This window comes from Ranitomeya variabilis, chromosome 2 (genome assembly GCF_051348905.1).
Source record: "Ranitomeya variabilis isolate aRanVar5 chromosome 2, aRanVar5.hap1, whole genome shotgun sequence".
In the NCBI taxonomy this organism is placed as follows: domain Eukaryota; kingdom Metazoa; phylum Chordata; class Amphibia; order Anura; family Dendrobatidae; genus Ranitomeya; species Ranitomeya variabilis.
Genome location: NC_135233.1, coordinates 483,556,367 through 483,575,511, shown reverse-complemented (window position 1 = coordinate 483,575,511; position 19,145 = coordinate 483,556,367). Strand labels below are relative to the sequence as shown.

The window sequence follows — 19,145 nt, the reverse complement described above, 5'->3', positions numbered from 1 at the left end:
TGTGTACTAACGCCCACAGATCACCTGCGAAGACGGACATGTGGCACATCTTTCCAGACCGCAGCATGTCAATTTATCTTGTGGAGATCCGAGTGTCCACAAGATAAATATCACCAGTGCAATGTATTGAACTCAGTGAATCCACACGGGTCAGTGAACACATGCAGAATCACCTGCATTCAAAAGCCAGCAGCGCTTTGGACACAGCGGACATGTGTTGCATCCAAAGCGCTGCCAATTACTGACCATGTGCTCCTACCATAACTAATACAGTGAATGAAACAATTAGTTATATTTCTAAGTCTTGAATTTTTATGTTGAAAGTGGAGGTACACTTTAAAGATGCACTCCTCCTATCAAAGTTTTTATTTTTTTAACATCTTACAGTCATCATATGATATAGCACTCGGTACTTACAATTCCTCATGTTGCCTTTCTACCCAGTAAATTCTTCTCTTTTCTATACTCTGTGTAGAAACGGGAAGTCTCTTGTCCCTGCATTTATCATTCCCCTCTTCATTTTCTGACCCAGCTGCTCGCTCGACTGATACAGGGAAAATTGACCTCCTGTTTCTACATAGAGCTTAGAAGGATTCAGCTAGTCAGTTTTTAATCACGTGATGTCATAGACCTAATGGAAAAGAGAAGAATTAACTGGGTAGAAAGGAAAAATGAGCAATTGTAAGTACACAGTGCTATATAATATGATGACTAATATATTAAGAGGATAGCATTTTGATGGCAGGAGTGCTTTTTTAAATATTAGCATTTTAAGGGTTCATTTCTTGCTCATAAAGATTTATAAAACAGAAACAATGACATTTTAATCATGTCATCTAATTTTCTATTAGAGTCCTATGCTTCAACGGAGTGCTCCTGCTTAATCTCCAAACATGGGCCTTTCACAAAGTGCCATAGCGTTGTCAATTCAATGCCATTCTATGAGGTAAAATATCTTGTAAGATATGATAAATAGATTAATCTATCAACCGACATAATTAATTATTGTACTAAGTATGAAATATACTTTTTATACATTTTTAGTCATTCAGATATATTTACTAATACTGGCAAATTTTAATATAAAGCAAACTTAGAGTAGAGAGTTTTAAAATGCACGAGGTTTACCAAAGCAGTTCATGCTGTACAATAAATCTGTCATATTTTAAGACTGTTCATTCTTAGATTTATAACTCGCTAGCTTTTTGCATATTTTTGTCTTGTTTAACTTTTTTTACTTGCTGATTTTCATCAGAATGGTGCATGATGCTTGATGAACTTGTCTAATTTTTCTTTTCTGCCATATTTTGGACTTTTTTGAGTAAAATGTCACACAATATGCCTTTTATTAGGCTTATCAAAGTCACTTCTTTTAATTGAAGGAGGAAAAATCTCACCGTCAGAATCTACAAAAAAGACCATAAATTTGTTCAAAACTATAAAAAAGTAGCAATGCAAGAACTATAAAAAATAAGAAAATCTTGCAAATGTGATTCAGGCAAACGTCTTTAATCATTGCCCTTTTGAATAAATTTTTTTATTTGAAGAATCTCACACTAGAATTTTTCTTCGCTCTCCATTGTTTCCCTTTTGGCACTACAATTTAACGTTCCTCGGATCTTCTCATGGGTGAGCTGATTTTTTATTATTTTTTCTTTTACTAGGCTTACAAATATTTGTATTCCACTAGGTAACTGTTGTAAAATTGCCAAAAAAAAGGGACATTCAAAAACTCTCAAGATAACACATACTTCCCAAAATGGTATCAACGAATAACACAGATAGACGTGCATTCAGCTTTGTTGATGGAAGAATAAAAAGAAGATACGGGACCTTTTTTTCCACATTTTCCAATTTTTTTCTGCATTTTTTTAGACTGCTAAAATATAGAAACAAGTTTGCTAATATTGCGCTGACCCATTGTCAGAAAAATAAAAAAACGTTTGGCAATAGGAAAAAGGATAAAAAAAGTTGTTCCAGCGTCTGGTAAAATAGTTCTTTCTTTATTTTAAGTTCATTAAATATTTACAAAAATTACAAAGGTTGCATAGACAGGGCAAGGGAGCAAGACCCGTTTCGAATGCTCACTTGCGCTCTTTATGACAGCTGTTCTGAGAGAATTGGATCACACTGTGAGCAAACTCAGTTTGATCAGAGTGTCAGTTGCCTAATCTGCCTGATTCTCTTGGATGAGAGAATCTACGGCGGTCTGCACCTGCCCTTACTATTATCTAAGCAAAACATTGGCTGAAACATAATAATAATAAGACGTAGACAAGATTTTCTAGCATTTTTTAATGCTTTCATTTATTCTCTAACTGTGAAATGCAATTTCTTGCTTCCATTGTAGGCATGCATGTATGATACTTGTTTGTGCGAAGATTCAGAGGCTTGTATGTGTGCAGCACTTCTAAGATATGCACGAGCTTGTGCAGCGCATAACGTCAGTATTATAGCGTGGGTGTTGGATTTGTGTGGTAAGTATAAAGTTTAAATTCTGGTGAGCCCATGTTTTAGAAGATGAGACCTCAGCATTAGCCATGTTATAAATAATTTGAGCTATTCAAGTTAATGGTAATAGAGATGATAAAATTGTTTTTAAATTTTACGTTTGTCAGCATTGGCTAATATTTACAAAAATTTGATTTGCAGCAAATTTCAGGTGGTCCAATTGCACTGAAAAGATGTGTATAACTCTCGCAGAATTCCTAGTACTGTATCCTACCTCTTTCAATCTCGGTTACACAAACATTGTCTTTTTAATGTCAAAGTTACAATCACTATAGAATCGTACTGTAATGGGATATTAACCAACAAATAATTTAACAACACAGGATGATGACAGACTTTTCATCTTTTTTTTTTTTTAAAAAAAAGCAGTCCAAAAATTATCCCTCTTAGTTATTTGGAATCAAGCTGCTCATTCAGTGCAGAACACTAAATCATACTGACAGTGTCGCTGTTGGCGGTAACATGATCCTGTTGTGACTTAGAAAAGCGATGTACTAACAGTGAGTGTGATATTTGGAGGATCATCAAAATAAATCTAAGATATTACATCCTCCTGAAAGCAGTCCAGTTTATTAGGTATGCATGAAAACCCTAAACCCCATCAAAAACAAGCAAAACACATAAAGATAATGACCCTGAGTACATCCAGAGCAATTATTGATATAGGCCTATACGATACAGGGAAAAGTCGGCACCAACAATAACTTAAATAAGTCCAGATGAATGGTACTACTTACCACAGAGGTTGGCACCCTAATAATAATGGATATGGTGCCCCACATTATAATTAGAGTAGCAATTTCTGCACCCTATTGGGCTGAAATTGTCCAATTTGAAATGAGTGATGCATCATGTATTCAATAATGTTCCTGGTTTATTCCCAACAAATATACTTGCCATAGGTAAAGGAGTCCCATTTTATCATGTGTTTAGTAATACCACTGGTGTCGGTGATGGTGGGGGTGCTACCTCCTTATTCTTAGTCATGGTATGCAATTTTTAATTTTTTTATTTGACACTATTTCATCCATTGCCACTATTTATATTACTAGGCAGTTTATGCACCAATATAATTAACTTTTGACAATCTCAATTATTCAACCTTTGCTAAAAATGAAGTAATAAGAAATGCTAGGCAGGTAGGTACACGTACATAGAACAAAGTGTAGCAGCCGGCTGCTATATTGCGTGGCATGTAGAATTGTCAAATTGGAAGAAGTAAATCAGTTGTACACAAACAGACATGCCCATTTAAATGTGTACAATTTTTAGTATTTTTAATTTTTTAACAAAATTAAACCCCCTTTACAAAAATCACAAAATAAGTAATGATGAGACCAAAAATCCAGCACTGTAACAGGGTATGGGTTTGGGCTGTGAGGATGATAAATTTGACCAGCAAAACAGATTTGCAAAAAAAAATTGTTTTAGACACACATTGTAAGGTAGACAATCTTGGGTCAACGTCTGGATTTTAGGGAATTTTCTTTTGCAATTGAAAAAAATAATTACCTCCACCTTCACAACAATGATTGCACAAGAAATGCAAAAACTCAGTATTGTCGCTTGTGACAAGACAGTACACCATCTCTGATTTCAGATTTTTTTCTATAAAATATATCGTGCTGCTTTATCATGTATTAAGAATTAAGACATTAAACATGTCATTGTAAAGCTGCCATCACACTAGCAGTATGTGGTCAGTATTTCTCATCAGTATCTGTAAGCCAAAACCAGGAGTGGGTGATAAATACAGAAGTGGTGCATATGTTTCTATTATACTTTTCCTCTATTTGTTCCACTCCTGGTTTTGGCTTACAAATAATGATATAAAATACTGACCAAATACTGATAGTGTGACGGCAGCCTTATTCAGATGCAGCAGGACTGCTGCCAGCTACATTGTATCGCTGATCAGTCATTCTAAGGGCTTGTGCAAATGACCATCTCAAACTACAGATCGCATTCGGACCAATATTATTCAATGAGTCAGTGCACATGTTCATTTTTTTCCTTGGACCAAGTGATCCAAGGAACAAAATTGCAGCATGCATGATTTTCCTATGATAACCAGATGATACCCGACCATTCATATTTGTGGGTGCATGGAAAACATTGAAACTATTTTCATGAACAGACTGAATGGAAAAAAAATTGAGAATATTTTTTTTATCTCGCCTTCTGAGAAAATTGGATCTCACGCTGAACAAACCAGAGCCTGATCGGAGTGTGATTAGCATAATTGGACCAATTTTCTCAGATGGAGCGCATATAGTTGCGTGACCCTAGCCTAAGTCTGGCTCTGCTTCTAGCATGTTAAAACTAGCAAAACTTTTTGACAGTGAGGGTGATCAATGAGTGGAACAGTCTACTAGGAGAGGTGGGGAGTTCTCCTTCAATGGAAGTCTTCAAACAGAGGTTGGACGGACATCTGTCTGAGATGGTTTAGTGAATTCTCCAATGAACAGGGGCTTGGACACGATGACCCTGGAGGTCCCTTCCAACTCTAACATTCTATGATTCTATGAGTCTTCTTATGTCTCCTATCTCTCTAATCCACTTTCAATTGAATCTATTCCAAGACCAGTTCTCTCATCTTCTTCAGTTCTGCAGTTATACAACACATTACAGTCTGGAGCATTTTCCCAATGTTTTAGTGCTTTCTTTTCCCACCTATTTGTGCTAAGCTGAGAGCTCTGATGCCCTCTCACTATCCTAAAATAACCCTAAAAAGGCTGCTGCATTCCCTGTCTCAGCTTTTATACAGGCTATGATAGTTATTACTGAATAACAAAAATTATTATGAATTTTTACAATAGCACACATGTTTTGATATGCTGTATAAAAAGATATGCCATCATATGCGAGAAAGCACACTCTCTTTGGCACATGCCAAGTGTAGAAGGCCTTTTACTTACATTACATTGAAGCAATTAAATACCCTAAGCACAGATTTAGCCATAGGGGGAGGGAGTGGCTAAATTAGAAATTTAAAATAAATGTATTTTATTAAGGACTTGATATAATTAAAGAAAATTTAAAATTAAGAAAGGTGCTGTAGGCTGTACTGCATGCTGATTTACTCTGATACACTCATATACAGTAGCAAAGTGATATATTCCATGCACCTTAAGTGCATTTCAGCCTGCTAAACTGATCACACACTGATCTGATTCCTTTCTGCTGTTTTATTTAAATCATTTTTTTGACACTTATCTTTATATCTAGCCAGCTGAGGAGCCCGGCATTGCCAGGACATAGTAACTAACTGTGGTTAGTTATAACAAATTATGATGAACATATTTGCACATAAAAACATTTCACATCATATATTCGTATATATATATATATATATATATCATATATATACCGTAATTTCCCCGGGATCAATAAAGCATCGTATCGTATATTCAACACTACAGATTTGCAACACAAATTAACTAAATGATTACCCAAGTATTGATAGTATTTTATCTTCAACTAAATCAAGAGTCTTTTGATAAACAACATTTTTGTTTTTTCCTTCCGATGCAAAGATGAACATTGCATATTAAGCAGTTGTCCTTAGTGTATGGAACTGACTATTAAGCAATTGCCCTTGGTGTATGGCATTGCCTATTAAGCAGTTGTCTTTGGTTTCTGGAATTGTCTATTAAGCAGTTGTCTTTGGTATAAGGAATTGTCTATTAAGCAGTTGTCTTTGGTATAAGGAATTGTCTATTAACCCCTTTCTGACCTCGGACGGGATAGTACATCCGAGGTCAGAAGTCCAGCTTTGATGCGGGCTCCGACGGTGAGCCCTCATCAAAGCCAGGACATGTCAGCTGTTTTGAACAGCTGACATGTGCCCGTAATAGGCGCGGGCAGAATCGCGATCTGCTTGTGCCTATTAACTAGTTAAATGCCGCTGTCAAACGCAGACAGCGGCATTTAACCGGCGCTTCCGGCCGGGCGGCCGGAAATGAGCACATCGTCGACCCCCGTCACATGATCGGAGGTCGGTGATGCTTCTCCATTGTAACCATAGAGGTCCTTGAGACCTCTATGGTTACTGATCGCCGGTAGCTGTGAGCGCCACCCTGTGGTCGGCGCTCACAGCACACCTGCATTTCTGCTGCATAGCAGCGAACAGCAGATCGCTGCTATGCAGCAGAGGCGATCGAGTTGCACCAGCTTCTAGCCTCCTATGGAGGCTATTGAAGCATGGCAAAAGTAAAAAAAAAAAGTAAAAAAATGTAAAACAAATTAAAAAAAATAAAAGTTTAAATTACCCCCCTTTCGCCCCATTCAAAATAAATCAATAAAAAAATCAAATCTCAAATATACACATATTTGGTATCGCCACGTTCAGAATCGCCCGATCTAGCAATAAAAAAAAGCATTAACCTGATCGCTAAACAGCATAGCGAGAAAAAAATTTGAAACGCCAGAATTACGTTTTTTTGGTTGCCGTGACATTGCATTAAAATGCAATAACAGGCGAACAAAAGAACGTATCTGCACCAAAATGCTATCATTAAAAACGCCAGCTCGGCACGCAAAAAATAAGCCCTCAACCGACCCCAGATCATGAAAAATGGAAACGCTACAGATATCGGAAAATTGCGCAATTTTTATTTTTTTTAGCAAAGTTTGGAATTATTTTTCACCACTTAGATAAAAAAGAACCTAGTCATGTTAGGTGTCTATGAACTCGTAATGACATGGAGAATCATAAAGGTGGGTCAATTTTAGCATTTATTAAACCTAGCAAAAAAGCCAAACAAAAAACAAGTGTGAGACTGCACTTTTTTTGCAATTTCACTGCACTTGGAATTTTTTTCCCGTTTTCTAGTACACGACATACTAAAACCAATGATGTCGTTCAAAAGTACAACTTGTCCCACAAAAAATAAGCCTTCACATGGCCATATGGATGGAGAAATAAAAAAGTTATGGCTCTGGGAAGGAGGGGAGCGAAAAACAAACACGGAAAAATGGAAAATCCCATGGTCATGAAGGGGTTAAGCAGTTGTTTTTAGTGTATAACATTGCCTGTAAAACTCCTGCACCTCAACAGCAAATATTTTTTTTTTCAATCGTTTCACTGCACTGTGAATTATTTTTCCATTTTTTTCAGATTTTATGGTAAAATTAACAGAAATTAAAATTGGCTGCATTGGGAAGGGGTTAATGGGAGCGCTCCAGCATTTGGGGCTGTGTGATGCATTTATGGGGGGCTTTTAACACAAGATGACACTCAGCCACCCACTAGACAGGGATACAGACACTTACCATACCTCCCAACTTTTGAAGATGGGAAAGAGGGACAAAGTTTGCACGCCGTGGCAAATTTTAGGCCACACCTCTGACCACACCCATTCATAATTAGTCACACCCATATCCACGTCCCAACCACACCCATTTAGCACTGCAGATCACACTGTTTTATATACAATAATTATAAACAAAAAAAAATATGGCCACACAGTGCTCCATATGGTATAATGACCCCACATGATGCTCCATACTGTATAATGGCCACACACAGTGCTCCATACTGCATAATGGCCACACAGTGCTCCATACTGTATAATAACCACACATGATGCTCAATACTGTATAATGGCCACACACAGTGCTGCATACTGCATAATGGCCACACAGTGCTCCATACTGTATAATGGCCACACATGATGCTCCATACTGTAAAATGGCCACACACAGTGCTCCATACTGTATAATGGCCACACACAGTGCTCCATACTGTATAATGGCCACACACAGTGCTCCATACTGTATAATGGCCACACACAGTGCTCCATACTGTATAATGGCCACACACAGTGCTCCATACTGCATAATGGCCACACAGTGCTCCATACTGTATAATGGCCACACATGATGCTCCATACTGTAAAATGGCCACACACAGTGCTCCATACTGCATAATGATCCCACATGATCCCCCTCACTCCTGTATGCATGGCTCATATTCCCCCCCCCCTGTATGCATGGCTCATCTCCCTCTCATCCCATATACATGGCTCATATCCCCCCCTCCTGTATGCATGGCTCATATTCCCCCTGAATGCAAGGCTCATATTCCCCTCCCTGAATGCAAGGCTCATATTCTCCCCCTGTATGCATGGCTTATATTCTCCCCCCTGTATGCATGGCTCATATTCCCCCCTGAATGCGTGGCTTATCTCTCCACCCCCCCGCTCCCGCTCCTGCTCCCATTTTGCATGGCGCGCCGGCTTATGTCCTCCTTCATCCCCCCATCCCCCGTCCCTCATACTCACCTGTCCCTCATACTCACCTGCCTCACATCGCGTGGCCACGCCGACATCCCCCTCTGTTAGGGGTCGAGTTTCCACCTCTGCACAGGGGGTATCTCATGCCATCTCCGCTGCGGTCTCCCATTCTTCTCCTGCCGCAGTGGAGCCTGCTCAGTGGAGACGTCGGTCCCAGCGTCTCGCTCAGGCTGACTCTGTACAAAGAGTTACTGCTGCTTCTCCTGCTTCTGCCATTGAAGCCAGTGTTGGGCAGTGGCGAGCAGACGCTTCTGGGACTAAGTCCTGCTTTTCCTGTTCTGAGCATGCCCAGGGTAAGATCTCTCAGTGGAGATCGAGGGTCACATGTTCAGATACTGCAGTCTAATCTATTGGTCCTTCTAGGAAGGTCCTGTAGGTGCGCAGGCTCTGTAGCAGCCTCTCATTGGTCTTCCTAGGAAGGTCCTGTATGTGCTACAACTATTTAAGGCTCGCATGGCCGCATGGCCATGCGCTAGTGTCTTTCTAAAGTTATGTGCTTTGCGCCAGTGTGGTCATGTGAGTGTGTGTTCAGGGACCCGGCTAAAATAAGCCCCTAGAATGCTGGCACCTCCGGCTAGGAGATTGTGTGTGCATGTATTCAGGGACCTGGCTGAAATAAGCCCTTAGACCACTGACTGCTCTCATTTGGGTAGTTAGCCTGTGCCTCTGTGAAGTCAAACAGGACACAGAGCTTTGCTTTCTCAGCTACTCTGTGAAACTAACAGAGCTAGTTCATACCACCATATAATGCCGCCATTTATTAGGAGCAGGTTCTCCTGAACGGTGGACCCCGGGCTACGAACGCATCTACTTCAATAAAACATTTTATATTTACCCGGTGCATTCCGCTAGCCCTAACACCCTTGCTCTGTCCCGACTCCCAGCGCAGCACCTTCTTCCTGCGTGAGCGGTCACGTGATACCGCTCATTAAGGTCATGAATATGCGCATATTCATGACCATAATGAGCGGTACCACGTGACCGCTCATTCAAGACGAGCTGTGTACGCCGAGACCAGGCATCGCTGGAGCAAGTTGAGGTGAGTATCGTCTTCAAGCAGGGAAAGCGGGCGGGCGGGATCAGAGCATCCCGTGCTGGACAGCGGGGCAAAGCAACAAAACCGGGACAGTCCCGCACAATGAGGGACAGTTGGGAGCTATGACTTACTTCACAGCACACGTATAACATATGATATCAGTTGTGTTTTCACATTTCAAGGCAGATTACATGAATAAAGACCAATAAAGGTGACATTTACCTCAGAAACCATTAATATCAGCACCATTCACCACAAGGAGAGAACTACCTGTAAAGCACCATGGAATAAATGGCGCTATAAAAATAAATAATAATAATAATAATAATAACTACCTGGGCCATCATTCACCTCAGGAGCATTTCCCGCCTAGAAATAGTACAGAATCTGAGGAAAGCCCGCAGTTGTCGCAATGATTGCTGGGAGTTGTAGTTTAATAATCACTTCTGCATATTAGATAACAGCAGACGTGAACTACAGTTCCTAGAAATCCATGTGCCGCAAATGGTCTCTGGGAACTGTTGTCCAGATCATGGAGAAACAAATGCTAGACGGGGACAGTTACACTACAAATCCCAGAAATCATTGCGTGATCAATTCTAGGCGTGAAATAGAGGTTGTTGATGAGGAGGAGTGCTCTCTTACATGAGAGGAGGGTGGAGGGCATGATATGAGTGACTGCTCGGGCGTGTAGCTTCCCTGTGGCTAAGGAGCCATTCTCCTCAGACTACATAGATAATGTTAGTCAGCTTTCAGCATCATGAATATATAAGGCTGTGTGCACACGTTGCTGATTTTTCACGTTTTTTCGTGTTTTTTCGAGATAAAAACGCTATAAAACCTCAAAAAAACAGCATACAATATGGATCTCATCATTTAGAATGAATTCCGCATTTTTTGTGCACATGATGCGTTTTTTTCCACGAAAAAATGCATCGCGGTAAAAAATGCAGCATGTTCATTAATTTTGCGGTTTTTTTGCGGATTTCCCACTATAAAATGAATTGGGACATGTCCGGAAAAAAACGCACCAAAAATGCAACAAAAACGCATCAAAACCGCAGCAAAAACGCCTGCAGATTTCTTGCAGAAAATGTCAGGTTTTTCTCAGGAATTTTCTGCAAGAAATCCTGACGTGTGCACATAGCCTAAATGTCACCATTATTGTTAAGCCCATTCACTGTCGAAAGCGCCATCATATTTCTCTGACATGTAGAGTTTTTATTTGTCTTCTCATGATATTTGTCCATCTTTCGATAACTCCGCTGTCGCTATGGAGTGGGCGTGGCTATGTGGAATGGGCGGGGCTCAATACATACAGACACACACATGCATACACTCAGCTTTATATATATATATATAGATAGATGAATTACATTAATGAACTGCCTCAGTCTGTTTATTACGTTGAACTTATTTAAGTTCTAACTGTATAGCAATATTTGTTTATATGCTTTTTATTGTACTTTGCTATTGGCATTAGGCACTTTAAAATTTTATGCAGCACTGACATTTTATATATTTTTTTATGTAATTTATTTATACAGCAGAATTCAGATTTTTCATGTGTGGTATCCTGTATTGAGCCTTTTACTGCTTAATTCATGAAGTTTCTAACATGATTGCCAATTATTATTGATTGAGTCCTTCGTCCCTCTATTTTTTCCTTTTTGCACCTTTCTTAATTTTAAATTTCCTTTAATTTTATCATGTCATTAGTAAAATAAATTAATTTTTAATTTACCTGCATTCTAAATTAGCCACTGCCTCCCCCTATGGTTAAACTGCACTGCTCCGGCGACTGTATAGTGGTAGCGGCTGGGTACTGCACATCCGCCCACTATTCCGTAGACAGATCTATACTGTGTATATTTGTATGTTTAGGAGATTAATATAGTTTAGAGGTTCTTTATAGGTTGGTATAAAAGGTATGTCTATTTTCATTTTTAGATATATTTATACCAGTTGAACACAACTTTTAATGCCAACAATTTTTTACCAATGTTAATTGTTTAACCTTTTTTTTTTTGTAGAAAAATACACACATTGCCAACCTTCAATGATTTTTCAGGTTAATGTCCATAGCTGCCCACGTACGTGCAAATCTCTGAGTGTATCAGATAAATCATGTACACATCAATTTATTCCTGTTGATGGCTGCACCTGTCAAGAGGGATTGTTCTTGTCACACTCTGGTGGATGTGTCCAACAAAGGGATTGTCATTGTTTCCATAAGGGCACTTATTACCCCCCAGGACACACAGTAAACAAAAATGGCATAAAGTGGTACGTATTATTGAATGTGATTTATCCTGTAAAGTATGCATAATTCCTAAGAATTTTCTAATGTTTGCAATGGTCAAAAATTGCTGTTAGTTATTCTGATATACAGTAAACTCAATACTGTACACTACAATGACTGCAGTTGAAGAAGTTTACAGGAACATTAAAAACTTGTGAGTATCAAAATAGGACAAAAAATATTATTTTAAAAGTGTTTTTTTAAAGCAAAAATAGCAAATAAAAAAAAACTATATAAATATGATAAATTCCTAAATGTATAGACCAGCAAAATCAAAAGAATGAGAAGCCAGATTATATTTTTGTATTTCATTCTGTTAAAATAAAAGCTGAACTGAGATTGGTTGCTTTTCTATTAGATATTAATAGATATAATGTTTAAAGAAAAATGCAGCACTCATCAAGCTGAAAAGAAATTCATAAGTCCTTTATTCCACGATGCGGGACATGGACAACAGGTCAGACGTGCAGGTTATGGACGCATGCGGGGACAGAAAAATTGGATTACTGCTGTTTCTTTAAATATTTTGCAAATGCATGTTGTTATTCAATGCTGAGCCCCGCAGACCAGTTGATGAACTGCTAAACTTTAAAAATACCGGATTGATCATCTCCACGTCTTATTTAGATGTTACACTGGTGCAGTTACCCTTTTTTCTTTGCTTGAGAAGTTTACATTAATAGACATAAATCTGACCTATTATTTATACTTTGTAAAAGAGAACAGTGATATAATATGTGACAAACACATCCCAAAGGTTATGCAAAGATTGCTGTATACATCACATAGGATACACTGAACCTTTTCTGTATACATCACGTAGGATAAACTGAGACTGTCTGTTGTATACATCACATATGATACACTGAAACTCTGCTGTATACATCATATAGGATACACTGAAACTGCTGTATACATCATATAGGATACACTGAGACTCTGCTGTATACACCACATAGGATACACTGAAACTCTGTTGTGCACATCATATAAGATACACTGAGACTCTGCTGTGTACATCACATATGATGCACTGAGACTCTGCTGTATGCATCACATATGATACACTGAAACTCTGCTGTATACATCATATAGGATACGCTGAGACTCTGCTGTATACATCACATATGATACACTGAAACTCTGCTGTATACATCATATAGGATACGCTGAGACTCTGCTGTATACACCACATAGGATACACTGAAACTCTGTTGTACACATCATATAAGATACACTGAGACTCTGCTGTATACATCACATATGATGCGCTGAGACTCTGCTGTATACATCACATATGATACACTGAAACTCTACTGTATACATCATATAGGATACGCTGAGACTCTGCTGTATACATCATATAAGATACGCTGAGACTCTGATGTAAACATCGCATAGGATACAATGAGTCACTGTTGTATGCATCCCATAGGATACAATGAAAGTCTGCTGTATACATCATATAGGATACACTGAGACGTTGCTGTTTATATCACATAGGATTCAATGAGTCTTTGTTGTATACATCACATAGGATACACTGAGACTCCGCTGTATACATAGCATTGGATACATTGAAACTCTGCTGTATATACATAACATAGGATACACTGGAACTCAGCTGTAAAAAAAAAAAAAACTGAATCCATTGATGATGTATAGACAAAAAAGGTTAGGTCAAATAATAATGAATAAAAAATGAAGGAAATGTGGGAGAAAAGGGGAAGAGGTTTATGTTTCAATTTTAGAAAAAAGAAAGAAGAAAAAGACAAAAATGCAAGCAAAAGTTCAGCTTTACAATGTGTGACGGGGAGTCCCCTCTTTAAACCGGCAGAGAATTGTGTGCATTTTTACTTTCTCTTTCTTCTTTTTTTCTAAAAGTGAAACATAAAGCGCTTTTCCCCTTTTTTTCTTCATTTTTTTATTTATTATTATTTGACTTAACCTCTTTTTGTGTATACATTATCAATGGTTCCTGTTTTTTTTCACTTTTAGTAAACTGACAAAAATAATCGCTGCTCACATACCCATTTTGGCATTTTATTTTGCTTGGCGTCAGTTTTAAGCAGGGAAACTGTCTCTGTCTGTATCTTTATTGTGGTCTCCCTGAACAAGAGGTCCTTTTCACCTTGAAACATGTTGGGAATAAACCACAATCTGTTTCTATTCATCTGAATCCTGTGGATTCTTCACCAGCAGGACAGCACATCACACCCACATTTCTCCTTTTGGTATCTATCAATGTTGTGTTATCCAACCAGCACAGTACCAGCAGCTGGTGTATTGTTAGCTAAAGCTATCGGTGTGGTTTCACAGCATCATGAGAAGAGCACAAAAGAATGCAATAAAACCACATGCTGATTCTTTAATGCTCTGTGTGTTTTGGTCAATCCCTAGTCTAAAATTTCTGCATATTTCATGTATGTAATATAATATTGACACTAGCTTTCATTTTACAGTACCTGTCAAGATGGAAAACTACGCTGTGACTACAGCCATCTGCAAGAGAAAGGTAAGAACAGTAAGCAAGCAGAACACAAATGGTATATTAAAGACAAAAGTATGTTGTTCTCTGATCATCATAAGTGTATGTGCTTGTTGGACTTTTTACGGCAAAGCTATTGGTAAAAACAACAAGATGACCATCTATACGGCATTACTATGCATTCCCGAGCAAGGGCAAATCAGGAGGACTCTTTTGGGCTTCATCAGTGCACTGAGCATGCTCAGAAAGGCAAAGTTATGTCATTCTTGAGATCAGGCGGCCAATGTGAATGATGTCTGTCTTCCCAAGGTGCCTATGATTAGAGCATCTGAAGCAGACTAGTCTAGGTGAAGCAATACCCACCTGAACAATTCATACCTAATTTGTATATTATGAGCAGTGCTTTGAAAGTTGTTTTAACACAAAAGTAATCATTGGCTTGGAACAAAAATACATTTGGAAAAAAACTGGAATAATAATAAAGCTCAAACAGGGTCTTATCCGAGACATACTGAGAAGACCAAAGGCAATAATACTCACCTGGTAAGGTTGTGTATCCACAACCATTGAAAAGCTCAAGGCTGCTGCAGGGCTAACCTGCGCTGCCGGTATAGTAGAGTAGAAGAGGAGAACAATATCCAGGAATGTGGTTTATTAGTAAAGGCATGTCGAAGTTCAAAAAACGTCTTCATCAGGACTGACCACAGTGTACTGTATGGTTTGTCCCGATGAAGAAGTTTGGAACTTTGAGCATAGACTAATAAAATGCAAAAATAAGAGTAATGGTTGTGGTTTGGTTAACAAGAGGAGTAATAGACATGATGGGTCTCCCGCCTTCCGTAAGAAGAACAAAGTAGTATATCTTCATTACAGACAGTGTGGATGATGTGTTTTACTTGACATGAAAAACAACCACTTATTTCCTACCAAAATGGTTCATACAAGTTTAGAAGTCAGTGGATAATAATTGAAACTTTTTGGAGATGTGTAGAACTATTGGACTGGCCAGAATCTCACATTGGGCTGATAAGAACATAGGTTTGAAGTATTTTTTTGTGGCTTTGGGCAGTGCCACACCCCTTCACTACCTTCTTAAAGGGAATCTGTCACCACTTTTGAGCTATGTAACCTATGAATATGGGCATAAAGGTTATAGAGTCATACCGTATGCTTCATATCAGATGCCTTATTGTTGAGAAATCCACTTTTATCTGATTATCTAAATTAGTTCTTCCAGTCTATGGGGAGGACGCTGCCCGGAAATAATTCTACCTCTGCACTCTCATTATAATATGTATCGCCTCCCAAAGCTTCAATGTGTCCATGTAACATAGGTTTTTCATCCTGAAATCTCGTGCCTGCAAGTTCCCACTGACACCCCTCTTCAGTGTCCCGCCCCTATGGGCTTAGACTTCATGTTGCTACTGTGCAGGTGCTGGCGGATCTTTGGCACTTGTGTAGTGCAAGGATTCTGCACGCCGGAGAATACCGGGGGCCAAAGGAATGACTTTTTTCAGTAATCTCTAACCTGTATGCCTATATTAATAGGTTACATAGCTCAAAAATGGTGACGGATCCCCTTTAATGATTAAGTAATGTCTTTGTCAAGCACTCTGACTGAGCAGGAAGTGAAGCTATGCATTGTGTGTATGTAATATAGCAATAATTCTAATGCTTTATAAATGCTCATATTCTAACATATTCTTCTTATATTTTAGAGTGTCTCGCACCCATGTTTTACTTTAATTGTTCTGAGCATCCAGCTACTTCTAAAGGAATTGAGTGCTTGCAGAGCTGTCAGAATTTAAATATGGACTGTGTAAGTATATAATATTGGCATCACCTAAAATGCCAGTTAAAATTGGAAAGCTGTTTTATACCAAGCAAATACATATACTGTACTTCCAATGACCTAGAAATAGAAGATTCAGAATCTACAGTCATATGGGCTGTACTGGCCAGTGCTGTTCCTGTTAGGCTACATTCACACGATTGTATTTTTGGTCTGAGCGCCATGGTAAAAATTGACAATACTGGGATCAAAGTCATTCAATCTGGCTGATCAGATGAACATTTTTTTTTACTCTGCCCGATTATCTGCGTGAAAAAAAAAATCGCAGCATGCACTATCATCTTCCATATGTTTGAGGAGACTCATCTATTCAAGTGTGTAGGTGCGGAAAAAAAATCCAATCCAATCCAATCCTGATCAACCTTATAGTATTTTTTATGGATATGTTGTGATCTTTTAACATAAGGAAGCTGTATTTGGTGTTGTTAATTTTAAGAACTGCTGATATGCTGATAAAATAAAAATGGATGCCTTTTGGATGACAGAATAGATGAAAAATTAACTTTTTTATAGGTTCCTCTGAGCCTAGCCTTAGAGAAGGTTGCATGCGGTAGGCAACAATAATATGGAGTTAGAAACTCCAGGTTTTGGCTTACAGATAATGAGCTAGCAAACCTCATCAATTACTCAATGTATGCATGTGGCCTAAGGTGGTTTTATTGTAGAGCATAACTATTTGAGTTATCATTAGGAAGAATTATTTGACCAATAAATATAGCTGTTAAAGAGGTCATCGAGGGCTTTCGTATTGATGGCCTATCCAAAACCACAGGTTCACACAACCGTATAAATTGGACAAGTGCTATCCAATGTTTTATCGGATAGCACTTGGACCAATGTTATTCAGTGGAACAGTGCTGATTACCTTTTTTTCAGTGGCATGCTGTAACTTCACACTGAAATCAGAAAACACTCACCTATTCAAGTCTACGAGTGCTTGGAAATAATTGGACTGTACTCGGATGACATCTGAATGTAAACCGATTCTGGTGGACTCATACAATGGAAAAGATGGAGAATTTTTTCTCCATCTGCTCATCATAATATGCTCCAATGAGAGAGAATCAGATCACACTATCCCGACACTTGAATCAAACTGCTCTGATCAAACTCTGGTCAGAGATAGATCGGAGTGTCATTAGCGTAATCGACCAGATTCTCTTGGATGAGAGAATCTACATTTCAGTGGTCATGGCCTTAGGATAGGTCATCATTCTGATCGGTGGAGGTGAGACACATTGCAAACCCACCAATTAGGTGGGATGGATGTGCCAAAATACCCCCTTTCTTCCACCACCAATCGGCTGTTCCCGACGCCAGCCGTGGCCAGATGTGCTGAGTTGCCGAGCTGCACAGTAGAAATCTGTCAGCCGAATAGTGACAGAAAATCTGCAACATCAATTACTCACTATAATGGCACTATATTGACATAAAAGCTTTGCCGAATCTGTCCCTCAGTATTTATCTGGGGAGATATTCGCTCTTAATTGTTCACTGACATTATAAATTAATTTATTCAGTTATAGAGATGAGATCTACAGATCTATCCGCACTTATTCTTTGCCCAACATACAGTGGGTATGGAAAGTATTCGGACCCCTTTACATTTTTCACTCTTTGTTTCATTGCAGCCATTTGGTAAATTCAAACAAGTTCATTTTGTTCTCATTAACCCCTTTACCCTCAAGGGTGGTTTGCACGTTAATGACCAGGACAATTTCTACAATTCTGACCACTGTCCCTTTATGAGGTTATAACTCTGTGATTCTGACACTGTTTTCTCGTGACTTATGGTACTTCATGATAGTCATAAAATTTCTTTGATATGACTTGCATTTATTTGTGAAAAACAATGGAAATTTGGTGAAAATTTTGAAAATTTCGCATTATTCCAACTTTGAATTTTTATGCCCTTAAATCATAGAGATATGTTACACAAAATACTTAATAAGTAACATTTCCCACATGTCTACTTTACATCAGCACAATTTGGGAACCAACATTTTTTTTGTTAGGGAGTTATAAGGGTTAAGAGTTGACCAGTGGTTTCTCATTTTTACAACACCATTTTTTTAGGGACCACATAACATTTGAAGTCACTTTGAGGGGTCTATATGATAGAAAATACCCAAAAATGACACGATTATAAAAATTGCACCCCTTAAGGTGCTCAAAACCACATTTAAGAAGTATATTAACCCTTCAGGAGCTTCACAGGAATTTTTGGAATGTTTAAAATAAAAATAACATTAAACTTTTTTTCACAAAAAAATTATTTCAGATCCAATTTGATTTATTTTACCACAGGTAACAGGAGAAATTGTACAATTTGTCCTGAGTACGCTGATACCCCATATGTGGGGGTAAACCACTGTTTGGGTGCATGGCAGAGCTTAGAAGGGAAGGAGCACCATTTGACTTTTTCAACACAGAGTTCGCTGGAATTGAGATCAGATTCCATGTCGTGTTTGGAGAGCCCCTGATGTGCATAATCAGTGGAAACCCCCCACAAGTGACCCCATTTTGGAAACTAGACAACCTAAGGAACTTATCCAGATGTGTGGTGAGCACTTTGTACCCCCAAGTGCTTCACAGAAGTTTATAATATAGAGCCGTAAAAATAAAAAATCATATTTTTTTCACAAAAATGATCTTTTCGC

At 38.5% G+C, this 19,145-nt stretch overlaps 1 protein-coding gene and 1 long non-coding RNA gene across 2 annotated transcripts in view; one reads left to right on the top strand and one right to left on the bottom strand.

Annotated features, from left to right (window-relative positions):
- The window catches only part of LOC143806870 (uncharacterized), a 347,780-nt gene that overhangs the window by 130,575 nt on the left and 198,060 nt on the right, over window positions 1-19,145 (top strand). Inside the window, exons 15-19 of the mRNA XM_077287851.1 lie at window positions 852-946; window positions 2,351-2,477; window positions 11,877-12,129; window positions 14,608-14,660; window positions 16,352-16,452. Of these exons, the coding sequence (XP_077143966.1) occupies window positions 852-946; window positions 2,351-2,477; window positions 11,877-12,129; window positions 14,608-14,660; window positions 16,352-16,452 (629 nt within the window). The remainder of the gene's footprint in view (window positions 1-851; window positions 947-2,350; window positions 2,478-11,876; window positions 12,130-14,607; window positions 14,661-16,351; window positions 16,453-19,145) is intronic.
- LOC143806872 (uncharacterized) overlaps window positions 14,557-19,145 on the bottom strand; it is a 40,942-nt gene continuing 36,353 nt past the window's right edge. Inside the window, exon 3 of the long non-coding RNA XR_013221582.1 lies at window positions 14,557-14,647. This is a non-coding gene — a long non-coding RNA (uncharacterized LOC143806872). The remainder of the gene's footprint in view (window positions 14,648-19,145) is intronic.